Source organism: Falco naumanni, chromosome 8, assembly GCF_017639655.2.
Source record: "Falco naumanni isolate bFalNau1 chromosome 8, bFalNau1.pat, whole genome shotgun sequence".
In the NCBI taxonomy this organism is placed as follows: domain Eukaryota; kingdom Metazoa; phylum Chordata; class Aves; order Falconiformes; family Falconidae; genus Falco; species Falco naumanni.
In genome coordinates, this window is record NC_054061.1 from 59,231,851 (window position 1) to 59,247,773 (window position 15,923).

The window sequence follows — 15,923 nt, forward strand, 5'->3', positions numbered from 1 at the left end:
CGTGTGTCCTCTGCCTTGCTCTGTCCTTGGCTGTGCTGCCTACAGCCTGTGACAGGAAAAAAACACATTTTTTTGCCCCTTTTCTGGTCTTTCTGGCTCATGCACCAGGCTGCAAAAGCAGAAAAAAAAATTTAAAAAATCTACATTTTGACCATGGGAGTGTTTTAATCCATCTTGAGGCTGTTTCCAGTATTTTTAATCACCTTATCTGAGCTGGTGCCGGCACCGGGCTGAACTCCTGGTGGGCTGGGGAGGTTGGGGCTGTGACTCCCCCGTCCCATAAATGAGAAGTGATGGGTCCAACTCACCCTCATTACAGCCCCTTTGCAGCAGGCAGCAGGGCAGCAGCTACTTGCAGGGGCTCATCCTAAGGGATCCAGGGTCCCCAGGCATGCCTGAGCTTTTTAGGAAGGAAGGAAAACCGTGCCTCCATGGGATTATTCATTTTTTTGCAGTTTCTTCTTTGCTGCCAAGCTGGGAAAGGACACACAGTGTAGACCTGGATATCTGGGAGACCAGTATTTTTTCATCTAGGGTGGCAGTGGGTACTGCTCACTCAGGATAGGGGAGTGCCTCTTGTGTTTGGGGCACCTTGAACCCCAAGCATGGCCATCAGTAGCAAAACCATCCCAAATGGCTTCATTTTTTAGGGATGACTAAAAGGAGGTCCCCAAATGACGTACTGTGAGGCTCGCCCAGCCTTTCCAGCCCGCCCCCCCTTTGAACCCTGTGGTATGTGAATTTCTGCTGGTGTCAGAGGGTCGGCGGCTGCAAAATCCCTCCCGGTTAAAGGGTGGGAATACCAGTGTGTGCAGCTTGGGATAATTACCAGTTGTCAGCAAAACAATAGTGGCATTGTAGGGCAGGAGCAAAGGGAAAGGGCCCCCGTCTTGAGCGTAATATTACTTTTCTATTTACGTTGCCATAGTCTTTGCCGAGAAATGGCCCTATTCTCTTTAATCCTCCTCTTCAGGCATGCCTGCTGGTTTTTTTGTGTGGTTTGGTTTGGTTTTTTTAACCCTTATGATCCCAGAAAACAGCCTGTAGGGACCCATCTCTATGGTTCTCTGCCTTTAGCCAGCGGTGTTGTGCACATGGGCTGGCTGGCTTTGCTTTGGGACACCGATGCCGGGGATGGTGCCCAGCCGTGGCATCATCCCTGTGCTCAGGGCAGGGAAAACCTGCTCCTGAATCCCTGTCTGCCTGTAAGCAGGAACTCAAATTACAACCATCCTTGTTCTTGACATCTGTCACACTGTAGACGTAAACTCCAGTGCGTTAAAGCTATTCATTGATGTTGTATTTTGCTTTAAAACCAAGTGATTTGTTGAAAAAGGGAATAATTGGTTAACTGATGGCTTTCAGCCCCCATCTCCTGCTTGTGCTGAGAACAAGATCTCTCACCTGGCATGTTTGGTTGTTGGTTGGAGAGGGACGATGTGTTTTCTGACTTTGTCTGGGTCCTGTTGGCTTTCCCCAGTGCTGAAGGGAACTTGCACGGAGCAGCAAAGTAGCCACTGACAACATCGACCTGTTTGACCCCTTTACTGTCTGATGCCAGTGGTGCTTGGACTTTCTGAAAAGATCTGAATTTTGTTACTTAAATGCTTGCTGTGCCTGTGGAGATGTGGGCTGTCATCCTGGTAGGGAGCAGGAGATTTCAACCTTGGCTGACAGCGAGTTGTCATCGCTCAACTTAATTTCAAGGCATTCGATGGATTTATTTTTTTTTCTTCAACGCTGGGACATGTGTGACTGAGTAGTTTCAAGGGCCGGACAACACTTTTCCCTGTTTACATGGCCCTTCATCCAGGCTGCTAATGAAGGCATTAACTAGCTTTGACCGCAGCATCCACCCGCAAAGGGCCTGCTGGGCATCTCACCCCCTTGTATTCCTCACCTTGGGGGACTGAAAGCCGTGGCGAAGTCTGGTGTGAAGCATGGTGCCTGGCAGGCAGCTCTGGGATGGGATGCAATGCCAAAGCAGGATGGCCAAGCTCGGCTGCCTGGTGCAGAGGAAACTTTGGAAAGAGCAGGGAAATGATGCCAAAGTCAGCAGCACAGGCCAAGTATTGTCTGAGGAGTGCAGAGAGGTGGAAGGACCACCGAGCGGACAAGGAGTCTTATTACGAGCACAGCTGGGGGCTTCAGAGGCTCCAAGCTAAACAAAGTCCCCTGCGCTGCAGGGGAGTAGCAGTGACAAGACCAAGGCTGGTTGGACGAGCGGGAGCTTGCAGCTGAAGTCCAAAAACAAAAACTCCTCCCAGATCCCACTTTTCCTTTCCATTCCCTATCAAAATAGTGTTTCTCACCACCTGGCCCCGCAGCAACTGCATGAGCTTGGATTTTGTTTGCTGCTAGCTGCGCTGAGGATGAGGTTCATGAACTGCTGGGTGGCTTTCCCTCGCCATAAAGCTGTGGAGAGGCTCCGTAAAGCATCCACAAGCTGTGGCAGTTGCCTTTTGCAGCAGCACAGACCAGCTAGCACCCAGCATCCCTGGCTCGTGGTGAATGCAGGACGGATGCTGCACCGCAGGATGGATGCTGTACTGCTCCATTGTAGCTTCAGGTACTACTTTGTTTGGTAGCTGTTCTGTATTTTGTCTGGTGAATGGGGTTTTCTAGATGTGTTGGTATTTTCTCCTGTACTGAAGTTCTGAAAAACAGCTGGGAATGGGCTTTCATCCTGCAGCCTTCAAAGCTGGTGGAGGGCTACCCTCCCATGGTGCTCCTGCTGCTGCTCCGTGACATCGGCAGCTTAATGTCCCAGCATGGTTGAGGGGTTTTGTTGGCTTCTCTGCTGCGTGATGCTGGATTTGAGCTCTGGGGATGCATACCCTGCCTGGGTGGCTTGTCTTCCTCTTCTCCGTTTTGCTTTCTGCAAATGATCAGGTTGCGATGGCATCGAGTCAGCTTGTAAACCCTCCATCCCAGCCCTGATCTCCCCTTGTCCTGTGGCACAGCATCTGCCCACGAGGCAGGATGCCAGGTGAATTGGTTTCCCTGTATTTTTAGGTAAATAGGAGCCTGGCAGTAGGGATGCACTCCCCAGCTGCAGACCCGCTCAGTCCCTCATGGAGATGGCAACCAATCCCCTCTACACTAACGGAGGGAGCCCCCTACGCCTGCCCAGAGGGTGGTCGGCACTGCTGGAGCCCTCCCGGCTGCCTGCCGAGGCAGGAATGCCAGGAACGCCATTGAAATTTGGGGCTTCCCAGGAGCGTGGCTCCCAGGCTGAGCCAGGACCTTGGGGGGGGGTGGGGGGGGTGAGGAGGGGGGCGAGATTTCCCTCTCCAAGGAGCGATTAGTCTGCAAGGTGATTTATTAACACCAGGGAGGGAGAGCGAGAGGGTCACATTCCTTCTCTCACCTCCTTTCGCCTTATCTCCGGGTGTCGGTTGGCCCCAGAGGGAGGCGAGTGATGGGAAGCAGAGTCGGTGGCCCCTGCGGAGGCAAGGCATTGGAGGGGGGGGGGGGGCGGTGATGGGGCTGGGGGCTACAGGTCACAACAAGCTCACCTTGCATTTTAAAGATGTCCTTGCACTTTTAAATGCTTCCTTTGGGTTCAGCTGTGCCTGGAGGTTGACGGCTCTTCTCCATCATCCATCCCCTGTGGTGGCCAGGGCACCTTGTGGGGTGGCCAAAGTCACCCCAGCCCCCATTCCCTGCTCCTACTGCCTTGTCCTCCTGCTCGTGTGGGTGGGAAAAGGGGGACACCAGCATCTCTTGGCTGTGCCATCTCCAGCCTGTGGCTGCTGGTCTTTGCTAGAGGGTAACGAGTTACAAGGCAAACTCAAGATGTCTTTGGTGAGACCTGCCCCTTGGCTCACTGTTCACCCTGGGGGGGGGGGCTCGACCCCTGTGGGTATTTTTAGCCACACTTGGAAGGAAGGCTGTTTGCTTTGCAGTTTGCTTGCCCTGCCCGCTGCCATTGCCGACATTATTTCCCATAAGTGCTGACAAAAATACTCCTTAGATGAGTAGGATGGATGCCCTGGTGCAGTGGGTGCCTCCGTGTCTGCTCGGTTCAGGAGCAGGAGGAGGATGCCGGTAACAACACTGGGGTCTGGGCACAGCTGCCCTTCCCACCCCACACACACACCCCCCCCGAGGGTTATTTGACAGCTCCTTGAGGCAGTCATGACATTTTCACGGTTTATCTTATCGAGGAATTTTCTGGGAGGATTTTTCTGTCTCTCTGTGAGTAAATGTTTAGGAACGCTGTGGTTCCTGGGGGTCGGTGGTGTTGCGTAGCTGGAGTCAGGGGGAAACTGTGGCCCAGAGGCATGTCCTGGCAAACTGGCACCTGCTTCAGTTTTGGGGCCATGATGGGTGCAGTAACACGCACCGGCTCTTCCCCTGTGCATCCTCATCGCCAGCCCCTGCCTTCCTATCTCCCTGGCTGAGTGGCTGTCCATGCGCCGGGTCCCACTGTCTCTCCCCAGGGGCTGTCTCTGCCTGGGAGGTCAGCCCTCGGGATGTGGCAATATCCTCAGCGTGCATCTATATAAGGGCCTTTTAATTGTTGCTTGGGCTTTTAGATGAAGAACGGATTAAAATCCCAAACATCGATAGGATTTATAGATAACATCTGCTGCTGACAGTTGCTGAATGTTCTTGCTTGGTGCCTGAGTGCTCCCGCCTTCACTATTTTGGCTGTGCCAGTGTCAAGGTTTCCTTCCTTCCCCAGCAGCATCCATGGAATGGGAGATGTACAGATGGGGCATCAGTGGCAGTCCCAAGCGCTTGCTATACTGTGGTTTTGTGCCATTTGGAGGTGGTTGCTTTCTCAAGCAACTTACGGCAGTGTTGCCGTCGCTGGTGTTAACCCAGCAAGCTTTCGGCAAGCTGCTGAAGTGCTGGTGGGCTCTGGAAACGTGGGGCTGTGGTTTGTTTGCGTGCTGGGGCTGACCCCAGACATCCTTCATGCTGGTCCCAAGGGGCTGTTTGGTGGAGTACCCTCAATGCAGTGCTGTGTGTGGGTGGCAGTGCTGTGCGTGGGTTAGCACGGCTGCTGGCTCCAGAGGGACTGGGGACACTTTTAGTGTTCAAAAGCAAGAGGCGATTTGCAGCCATCCTGCCTGTGGGCTGGGGGAAGTCAAGGCTGGACTCAGCAAACAGAAAATGGATAAAAATAGCCTGGCAATGGGCTAATTTCTTAATTAAAGCCCCTACTTGCTAAGGGAGGCTCGCTGGGAGCTGTGTCATGGGGATGCTGTGAGCTCCATTCCTCCCTGGCTCCAGGGGCGTATAGCAGAGCAGGGGATGCCCTGGAGGGGGGTCTTTCCTGCTATGGCTCAATCTCTTGGCTGTGGGATACACTGTTGGCTTTAAAGCCCTTTCTGCAGCAGAGTTTAATCTTTTTGGGCTCAAGGCTTCACACTCAGGACATCTTGGACCCGGGGTCCCCCACCGGTTTGTGGAGATCTAAGAAAGGACTCCACAGAGTTTCGAGCAGGAGGAGGAAAGAAGCTGCAGGTCACAACGCCCTGCCTGCGCTCTGTCCTGTTTGCACCTTGCAAAAACTGCTGCCGGTCCCTGCCCGGACCTCCGTGACCTCTGGGCTTGTGGCCAGGATAGGCCACCGGCAGGAGTTGGCACCCCTGGTGGGGTGCAGCAAAATGCCTCTCCTGAGGATGCCTCCGTGCTTTGCTCAGCCTGAGGCTCCCTCTGCTGTCCGGCTGCCTGTCTTATCTGTCCATCCATCTGTCCATCTCTGCCTGCCAGCTCTTGCTGAGGGGTCCGACCTTGGACTGTGGAGGAGAGGTTTGTTGAAGCTGGGCTGGGGCAGGGTCCCTGTCCCCTCCCAAACTGCTGCGGGAAGAGCAACCCGGAGCTGCCCCAGCAAGAGCTCAGGACGTGGGTTGGGGATGCAGCGCACACTGCAGAGCCTGGTGTGGTCGTGGCCAGGTTTGCCATCCCCAGCCACCGCCATGGGTTGCTCCCCCAGCATGGGGACACGCGTGGCTGGGTCGCTTGAAACCCAATCACTCAGCCCCACTTCAGCCCCCGAAGTATAACATCATTATTCTTTAACCACTGATGGGATGCTGCAGGTCTGACACCTGCATGAGAGGCTTTTCCCCACCCCCCTCAATTTTTAAAAATCTTCCCCCCCCTCATTATTTTTATCTTTTTTCCCTCTTTTTTTTCTTTCTCTCATTTCCTCTCTTTTATCTGTCCCCCTCTCTCTTCCCCTCTCCCTTCCCTTCTTTCCCCCTCTTTTTTCCTCTTTCTTTTCCTCCTTTTTTTCCTCTCCTTTCCCCCCTCTTTTCTTCTCTCTCTCCCCTCCCCTGCCCTCTGCATGCTGTCTTTGCTCTCTCTCCATGCTGCCCCCCCATCTCTCACCCTTCTCCCCCACCCCTCACCCCCCCTTCTCCTTTCTCCCCTCTCTCTTTTCTTTTCTTCTCTGAACGGGACTGAGCCTGCAATGGAAAGGGCAGCCTCGTACCCCTTTTCAGGAGGGACTGAGCTGCACCAGTAGATGCTGGAACCCAGTGCGAAGATGCAGCCCTAGCCTGTTCAGGGAGGAACTGGGACCAGATTGAGGGTACAATTTTGCTTTTAAAGAAGTGCAAGGTCATGATGAGCTTGTGGCAGCATCCCCTGGAGCATGCAAAGTGCTTTTTGGGAGCCTTTAGCCTACAGGAGGCTAAACCAAAGGATTTCCCCTGCCCTGCCAGCAAGCCAGATACCATGGCTTCTCTTTGGGGAAATGCTTCTCCAAAATATTTCACCAGCTGATATGTTCCCGGTCCCTGCTGGGCTGCTTGGCCAGTGGCAGAGCTGGGCATGCTGGGTCGGGATGCTCTAGTGCCACCTGTGCCACCGGGCCACCCTCCAAGCTTTTATTTTGGAGCTCCCAGGTTCCTTATTTTGGGACACCCCAGACCTGGCTTCTTCCCTGGGAGCTGGTGGCATGGAGGTGTGCAGTGAAATGAAGATCATCGACTTAACGAGGGCTGGCGGCAGCTGCCCTCCCTGCGCACGGGGAGGTCCCATGGGATTGCTGCTCTGCTCTGCACTTCTCTGCTATCATGAGCTGTCTAATCCCAGAAGAAGGGAGAAATGGGATTTTTTCTGGCTGGGCATTGTGTCTGCACACGCTTGGGGCATCCCAGCATGGTGCCACCGCCAAAACCCTCCTGGGTGAGATGAGGCAGCTCATCAGGCCTCGTGATACTCTCTTTGGCTCCAGGAGCTGCCCTGCAGATACCGTTCAGCTTCAGGGGCTTGGATCAACATCCCTGCTGCAGGCTTTTGCCCCAGTTATCTCCCCCTAGTTTGGGGGAAAGGCCATGGGAACACTGAGCTTTTCCACCTGTCCTCCCCACCAGTGGGAGACGAGATCCCTCTCGGACTTGCTGAGGACGCAGGGAGAGGGGTCCCACACCCTGCCAGGACGCCGCGCCCTTGCCCCAGGGGAGCAGGGCTGGGCCCAGCAGGGTCCTGTCCAAACACGCTGCAGTGGGTTGGCAAGCTGGCTCCTTTCATCAGGTTGATGGGAGCACATGAACATTGGGGGGGCCATATGGAAACTCTGACATACGGACAAAAATGCGTCCCGCATTCAATTAGTCGTGGGCTGTTCCACAACATGCGCCCCTAACAGCATCAGTCACGGGGCAAACATATTAGCAACAGCATCCTTGCCGTGCCAGCTACCATTTTAAGGAGAAAACTAACCCGTTTCGCTTAAAAAGTAGTGTGAGAAATGTTGTGTAAAGCAAAACAGACATCTGAGCATTTGTTTCAGTGCTTTTCCTGAATAATTTTAAACCAGTGCATCAGGAGAGTTGTATCTTTTCCTGCTCCATGTTGCGGGACCACATTACCACAGACCGCAGCTTTCCTGGTAGCGCAGCATCCTGGCTAGGGGGAGATGAAATTGTCACCTCTCCTTCAGTGTCCCTTCTAGGGAACACTTTTTGAGCCGTGAAAGTGACTTGCTTGGTGTCACAGCAAGAGCAGCGTGACAATGCAGTCCGTGGGCGTGATGCATCCCTGCAGGAGACCCCCTTGAATGGGGTTTCCCAGGAGCAGGTGTCCTTGTCTCCAGAGCAGGGCAGTGCTGATGTGGGAAGATGGGCCAGATAAGTGGACTTGCAGGGATTTTTTTTAAGCTGAGGCACAGAACAACTGAATTTTTGGGGGCGTGGGAGAGCATCAGCACTGCTGGGGGAAGATTTTCATCCCGGGCTTCAGGAAAATTTGACTGCTCAAGGCTGTGGTTGCTCAGACCTCCTGGCTTCGAGACATCGCTGGCGCGTGATGTTTGTGTCGGGGGGGTTGCAAGCACTCCCCTCACTGTCCTGCGACAGCACCTGGGGGGTCCTGGCCCTGTAACTGAGCCGCCAAGGAAAGTGGCTTAAAAGCACTTGACCTTTGGGACTTGTGTTTCCAGCTGGTGGAAATCTTGGAAATGTTTTCTGGGATTTTTTTCCCTCCTTGTTCGGTTTTGCTCTGAGTTTATTGTATTCCCCAAAGACCTGGAGTGGGGGGATCTGTGCATCCCACCAAAGTTTAGGCACCCCTGGGGACTGTGTCCATGCATGACACCCCCATGTACAGCTCTTGACACCAGTAATTTAACCAGAGCCACCGAGCAGGGAGAGAGGATTTTGGATTTTTCTGGGCAGGAAGGAGTTAAAAAGCTGGCAGTAGCAGCTGGGACGGGGAACAGGGTGCGTCTGAGGGGCTGGCTCGGCTCCCAGAGGTTTTGGGGGGTTCAGGTGGGTTCCCAGCTGGGCGGCGGGGTTCTGGGGGGGCCGTGCCGGGTGCGGGGAGGCTGGCGCTTGGGAGAGGAGGGTTTGGCAGAGCCACTCCTCCTGCTGTTCCGCTCTGGTTTGAAGTGTTGTGTGCTGGAGCTGGGGAGGAGAGAGTGATGTGAGTGCTCTGGGAGCCTGACCAGGGCAAAATTCCTGCCTCTTCCCTCCTTTCCTTCCTCTTGCCTCTCCGTTTCACTCTCTGCAGTAACAGGCCTTGTTTTGCCTTCCTAATGGCCCCACCTCGCTTGGGGTTTCTGCTCTTCCTGGCTTGCTGCTTCTCCTCCTCCGAAACACAGCTCCTGGACTGGATTTGGGGCAGCACGAAGACCACGGGAAGCCCAGTGGCACCCGCCGAGGGAACTGCCACACTGGAGCCACTCACCTCTGCAGCAGTTGTCACCCCCAGTGCGTCCCCAGGGACGTGGGGTGGCCAGGTGATGGACATCACCACCCCACAGCTCCAGGAGCCTGATCCCCACACAGCAGCACCTGTGAGCCAGGGGACCACAGCTGAAAACACCCAGCAGTGGGACGGGAATGCCACGGGGCTGGTGGAGAGCACAGCACAACCAAGCATCGCTCCTCCCCGCAGCACGTCACCTACCCCTGGCCAGGATGTAGCCAGCAGCTACACCGAGGACCCACAGCTCCTGGGGACAGGGACCACCAAGGATCCGCAGCTCCTGGGGACAGGGGCCACCAAGGATCCGCAGCTCCTGAGGGCAGGGTCCACCAAGGACCCGCAGCTCCTGGGAACAGGGACCACTGAGGACCCGCAGCTCCTGGGAACAGGGTCCACCAAGGACCCACAGCTCCTAGGAACCACTGAGGATCCGCAGCTCCTGGGGATGGGGACCACTGAGGATCCGCAGCTCCTGGGGATGGGGACCACTGAGGACACACAGCTCCTGGAGATGGGGACCACCAAAGACCTACAGCTCCTGGGGACAGGGACCCCCCCAGCGATGGGGACACGAGTGTCCTTGCAGAGACCAGCAGGTCCCCGGCCAGGTAGTGCCCCTTTTCCTTTCCCACCAGGTGACAGTGCCCGTGAGCAGGCAGTGCTGCCCCGGGACCCCACGGCACAACCACTCCAACAGCACCATGGAGCATCGCCCACCCCACCGAACATGCAGCATGGCCCTGGCCGCTGGGGGCTGGCACTGGCCAGTGTGAACGGGAGCTGGAGCCCTCCTTTGCCTAACAGGATGGCTAACGGTGTGGATCGTCCTCTTGCCAATAACTCCGGTCCTCTCGAGTTTGATTTACTAACCGCCGCTATGCGACTCTATGGTAGTAGTGGCACGGGGCTTGCATCCTCCTTACCCGGACTGATACCGCCAGCCGGCCGTTGCCTGCCCATCCCGACCCGCCTGCCCTTCTGCAGCGTGCTGGGCACCAACCGTTTCAGATTACCAAATTACCTCCGCCACAGCAGCGAGGCGGAAATTCAGGTGGCTTTGCATGAGTGGGAGGGGCTGCTTGAATCGCGGTGCCATCGCTACGTGGAGTGGTTTCTCTGCTTGCTCCTGCTCCCCGGGTGTAGCGCCTCGGTCCCTGTAACCCCCCCGCCGTGCCAGGGCTTCTGCGAGGCTGTCAGAGACCTGTGTTGGATGCACTTGGCTGGTGGGCGCCTGCCTCTGCCTTGTGATGCTCTCCCCGAGGAGGACGAAGGGTATTCTTGTGTCTTTATTAATGCTTCTGCAGGTAATGTTGCTGGGTGATGTCCGTGTGTCTGTGTGTGTGTCTCCCCTCCCCAAACTCCCCCAGCTTTTTAGGTGCTAAGGGATGCTTCTGCCTTGTCCTCATGGGATGGTGGTGAGTCCAAAAACGCTTTCCATCCAGCTTCGGCTTCTTCAAACAGGGATCGTCAGGTGCTTTTGGCTCCCTCAGCAAGGCTGAGCGTCGCCACCCCATGCTCGGGCTGTTTCATCCTCGATGAAACGCAGTGGCCAGGTTCAAAGCCAGCGTCACGGTGGGCCAGGACAAGAGGTGCTCCCCAAACGCATCATGCTGGCGTTCAGGGCCAGTCTGCAGGTGCTGCAGTGCACAGCAAAGGGCTTTGTGGTGTCCACCCTGGGAGCAGGGTGCTTGCAAAGCTGGCAGCTCCCCTCAGGGACAGGGGAAGGACCAGGACCCCACAGCCACCCAACAGCAGCAGTGTCTGGGGCCATGGCAATGAGGAGGCTTCAAGGTGACCCATGGCTGTGCCCACATGTTCCCCTCTCCCAGAGCGGCCCTTTGCTTTGAGGTTAATGATTTACCCAACAGCTAATGTTTGATCCCCCCCTGCCTGGCAGGCAGGAGAGGTTACTTCACCTCTAGCTTCGTCATTAGGTGGTTGTGACCCTTCTGTGTGTCAGCCAGGGACCGAGACGTGCCTCTTTGGCAGGGCGGCGAAAGGAAGGGAGCGAGGCGGGGACTGGCATTCAGAGAAATGCACGGCGGGGTGCAAGAGCAAGAAGACAGTTTGGGATGAAAGCAGGAGTGGGAGCTCGCTGCTCCCCCCGCCAAGCCCTCTGAATGAGGCTGTGTTCCTGCGCTGGCCCCCTGCACCCCCGGGTGATGACCTGGGGCTGCCGACCAGGAGCAGCGAGACGCCTGCCGCCGTCAAAGGGGCGATTTAGCGGGGGGGCGGCAGGCAGGGGTCACGCATGTGGTCCCCTCAGCATCAGAGTGGCTCTGTTCGCCAGCTGACCCCAGGGGGGTGCAGCGGCATCATGGGGGAGGCATATGGTCCCGGATGGGCAGCACTGGGAATGGGTGGGGGACGTGGAGACTGTGGTGCACCCCATGCGGTGACTCAAGATGCTCCTGCATGCTGGCGGTCCCCTGAATCCCAGCTGGGATGGGATGCACGGGGCCATGCTGGCAGCCCTGGCTCAGGCCAGCCAGGAAGGTCATGGCAGAGGGAGAAGGTGGCTTGGAGCAACCCTGGCGCCTTTCCAACAACAACAGGAGCAAATGGCTGGGTCACTGTGTCCAGAGACACCCGTGCAGCCGTGCCATGCCAGCACCCATCCTGAAACCGCTGCAGCATCAGCCGTGTCTGGCTCCCCATGCTCCCCAGTGGGTGCTGCCAGTTTGCTGCAGGGAGGGGAGAGGCTGTGATACTTGGGCTCTGGGTGCCCTATGGAGAAAGCAGGCATGGCCTGAAAGATTTGGGGTTCAGAAGGTGTACTTGGCTTTTGCAGGGGAGCAGCTATTGAAAGGGGTCTCTACCCCCCTGCTCCCCAAGCCACACCAGACCTCACAGCCCTGGCCTCTGCTTTGTGTGTTGTGCCAGGGTTGTGTGTCCCCATTTGCTTTGGGAAGCACCAGCACCCAGCTCTCACCCTGGGCTTGGGGGCGAGTGGCATGTTTGGAGAGGAGGGAGGATCCCAGAGCCAGCTGAAATGCCAAGGGGAGCGTGGTTGAAAATTGCATTGCTAACAAAAGCCTCTTTCAGCCTGTCCCCCCCGTCATCCCAAGCTCTGGGGGCAGACAATGGCTTGTCTGGCTGCAGAAATTGCAGCACTGGCTCTTATACCCCTGCAGACCCCCGGGAGGAAGCTCTGGTTTCCTCTTCCCTTAAAGCTGCTGTGAATTCGGCTTCCTCCAACCCGAGATAAGCTCCATCCCTGCATCCTGGTATTTGCAGTCGGCTTGACCACAGCTGCCTGCTGCAGAGTGACCGGCAGGACTGGGGATGGCACAGCTGGGGCTGGGCAGTGGGAGCAAGCTTGTGGGGTGTCTGAGAATGGGGTGCCTCAAGGGTGGGTGCCAGTCTGGAGCTCACTGTGGGTCTGGGGAGCCCTGCTTGCTCACCCTATAATTTTTGGTGTAGGGCTGCCAGCATCTGGGTGCAAAAGGATGCTGGACTCCAGGATCCAGAGGACCCCACAGACAGCGAGGCAGGGGGACTGCGCTGAGCCCTTTTCCTCCGAGCAGGCTGGGGTTGCACCATGGGCAAGCCCAGTCCGGTGCAGGGCAGATGAGGGGGTCAGCAGCGCTGGTGCAAGACTGGGAGGGAGGTTTCCTTCCATCTGGATGCTCAGTTTTGGCGTGCCAAGCTTGGGAGGGCCTGGGGGAGCAGGGTGGGCACAGGGTAGTTTCAGACCAGCTGGCTCAGGAGAAGATCAGTGGGTCTGGGGTCTGGCGGAGAGAAACTTGCCCCTGCCTCTAATCAGTGGCATTTCTGATGTCCCAGCTGCCTGGGTCCCTGTCATGGGGCTGGTGCTGGCACTGGGGCTCAGCAGTGGGGAGAGGCTCAGGATGTTCTGCGTGTGCAGGTACCCCCAGGCTTTGGAAGAGGCATCCAGGTTTTCATCTCCTCCCACTATCCCAAGAGATGTGTTTTCCTTCCAGACTGGGAGAGGCTGGGCTGATTTCTTTTTTTTTTTTTTTTTTTTTCTTATGCTCTTTTAGTTCTTTTTTAAGAGCTCTGGAGGACAATGCCTAGCTCCAGAGCAGGGTGGAGGTTCCTGACTGGTGCTCCTGGGCTCAGCACACCTCTGATACCCACTGTTGCTCACATGAAACCTCAGGGATGGAGCTGGGGACACTGAATTGTCTCAGCTCCTGCTCCTGACTCAGGATGGGGCCAAAATGGGCACTAAGCTTGCATGCCCAGTGTGGAGCCCTTAGCCATTTCAAAGCTGAGGTGGTTGGGTTTGCTCACTCCCGGAGAACACAGAGTTAAAAAGCACCCTGTGTGCTCCCATGGAGTTGGCACCAGCCCGAGCAGTTGACATAGGAGAGGAGGAATCCAGCGCCCGGTGTGTGGGCGATGTGGATGTGTCTGCTGCCAAAACAACGGGAGATGGCGTACAGAGGGCCGGCTCGTCTCGGCCAGATGTTCAGCTGCGTCGGGTAGGAGAGACCGTCCGAAGCAAAACTTCCCCAAGCGCCTTGAGAAAAGGGAGTCAGGAAAGCAGGCGAGCTCCAAATTGAGATCATCTGGGAAGCTGACAGGGCGCGCCGGCTGGAGCCTTCTTCCCAGGGTGTTGCAAGGGGATGGCTCTGATTTATTCCCAACCGGGGTGACACTGTGAGCTTGTCCCTGGATGACATGAGGGGTCACCATGACCCAGAGTGGGTACAGATGCAAGACATTTCCTCATGACTCTGTGGTTGTTCAGCATGAGGTGCTCCAGCAGCATTCCCCACTGCCTGCATGGGCATGTTGCTACCACAGGCAAGATCCCTTTGGTTTTATTGCACCTCAGGGGTGTCCCAGCTGCAGTTGGAGCCAGCAGCGGGGAATGGGTGGTGTTTTGGGAGTCACAGCCGAACAGTGCGGTGGGAGTGGCTCAAGGAGTTGCCTGAAGGAAAGTCCTGGGCCTTGGGGAGGGTGAGCAGGGGGGAGGCTGGACAGTGGCATCCCCTCAAGGCATCTTGCTGAGAGTCACCATCCTTGCTGAGCTGGTTGTGACCATCCCCTTTCCCTTCCTCTTGCAGAGGACCTCAGCGCTGACGTCAGCCTCCTGGAGCTGATTGGAGACCCCCCACCAGAGGAGATCCTCAAAATTTATGGCCCCGACAACAACCCCGGCTATGTCTTTGGCCCCAATGCCAACACAGGCCAGGTGGCCCGGTACCACCTGCCGAGCCCTTTCTACCGGGACTTTTCCCTCCTGTTCCACATCCAGCCCACCACCCCCCGGGCCGGCGTGCTCTTTGCTGTCACGGACTCCTCGCAGAGCATCATCTATGTGGGTGTCAAGCTCTCGGAGCTGCAGGCAGGCAAGCAGCAAATCATCTTCTACTACACAGAGCCGGGCTCTCCAAGCTCATATGCAGCAGCCACCTTCACCGTGCCCACCTTACTCAACCAGTGGACGCGCTTTGCCATCAGTGTGGAGGAGGATGAAGTCATCCTCTACCTGGACTGTGAAGAGCATGAGCGGGTCCGCTTCGAGCGCTCCCCGGATGAGATGGAGCTGGAAGATGGCTCAGGGCTATTTGTTGCTCAGGCTGGAGGGGCCGACCCAGATAAATACCAGGTAAGGCCTCGGGGCACCCCAAAGAACGTCTCCAAGAAGCCTGGGTGAGGCTGGGGGGACGTGACACCAGTTTGTGCCTGTTGAACCAACCTTTTTATCCAGAAGACAAACCAGCAGCCATGCTCCGTGTGTGTCCCTGGGAAAGGAGACACTTGATCTGGGGGGGAAGGGTGGCTTCAGATGCCACCAGCTATTGTCTTGGGTCTCACCAAAGCAAAGCTCCCGAGGTAGGCTGGCAAGGAGGAGATGAGGCTGTGCTACAGCAGCCACCGTTGCCCGTACCTTTTCCAGCAAACGGACAGAGCCTCTTTGAATCTCCCCACTGCTAAAAATACCCAACTCCTTTGGTGGAGGAACTGGTTTGGCTGGAGAAATGTCTCTCTTAGCTGGAAAAAATGCTTGGGCTGGAGTATATCTTTGTTGGCTGACATTGGGTGGTATCAGCAGGAAGACTTTGGAGAGCAAGGAGAGAAGGTGATAGCTCAGCCCATGATTTGAGCATGACTTATGTTCTAGATAAGGTTTATGGAAAGTGTGGGGAAAATGCCTGGCTGACATGGAAATCCCCCACGGTGCTTGAGGAGAGAAAAGTTCAGGATTGCACTGCTGGTTCTCCCTGCGTTGGGCATGGTTTGCCCAGCAACAGGGGCTCTGCTGAGTGGAGCGATGCTTTTCCTGGGGAGCTTTGCAAAGCACGTTTCAGAGCTTAAACGTCATCTTGACTAATAAGCAGCTGCCGCGGTCCCAGTTAAATGGCTTCAGGCAGGGAAAGCTCCCCCAGCAAGGGCTTAATGATTGATGGGCTAGAGACTGGTTTGCACTGGGATTTGCGTTGGTCCACTGAGATCTCAAGAGCAACTTTTTGCTCTTGAACATGCTGGGAGGGCCAGGTCGTGGCCGTGGAGGCCCAGCTGGAGAGGGTTTGACACCATTTGGAAGGCAAAGCAACAAGCCCAGAGCAGAGCGAAGCAGTGCTGCCTTTCTAACAGGTGATGTTCCCAAGCTTGCCAAACACTCGACCCCACCGCCCACCCCCGGTTTTCCCATGGGGAATAGCCAGCCATCGAGGGAAGGAGGCTGACTGCCTTGGCCGGCTGAGAAGGGAGTGGGGAGCACAGGCTGGGACGTCTCCTTGGCATCTGACTGCCTCGTGGTATTGCCATCGCTGACC

The 15,923-nt window shown here is 56.3% G+C and overlaps 1 protein-coding gene across 1 annotated transcript in view; it reads left to right on the forward strand.

Annotated features, from left to right (window-relative positions):
* Positions 1-15,923, forward strand: part of COL18A1 (collagen type XVIII alpha 1 chain) — a 41,554-nt gene that overhangs the window by 13,147 nt on the left and 12,484 nt on the right. The window contains 1 exon segment of the mRNA XM_040604452.1: positions 14,208-14,752. Coding sequence (XP_040460386.1) covers positions 14,208-14,752 — 545 coding nt within the window.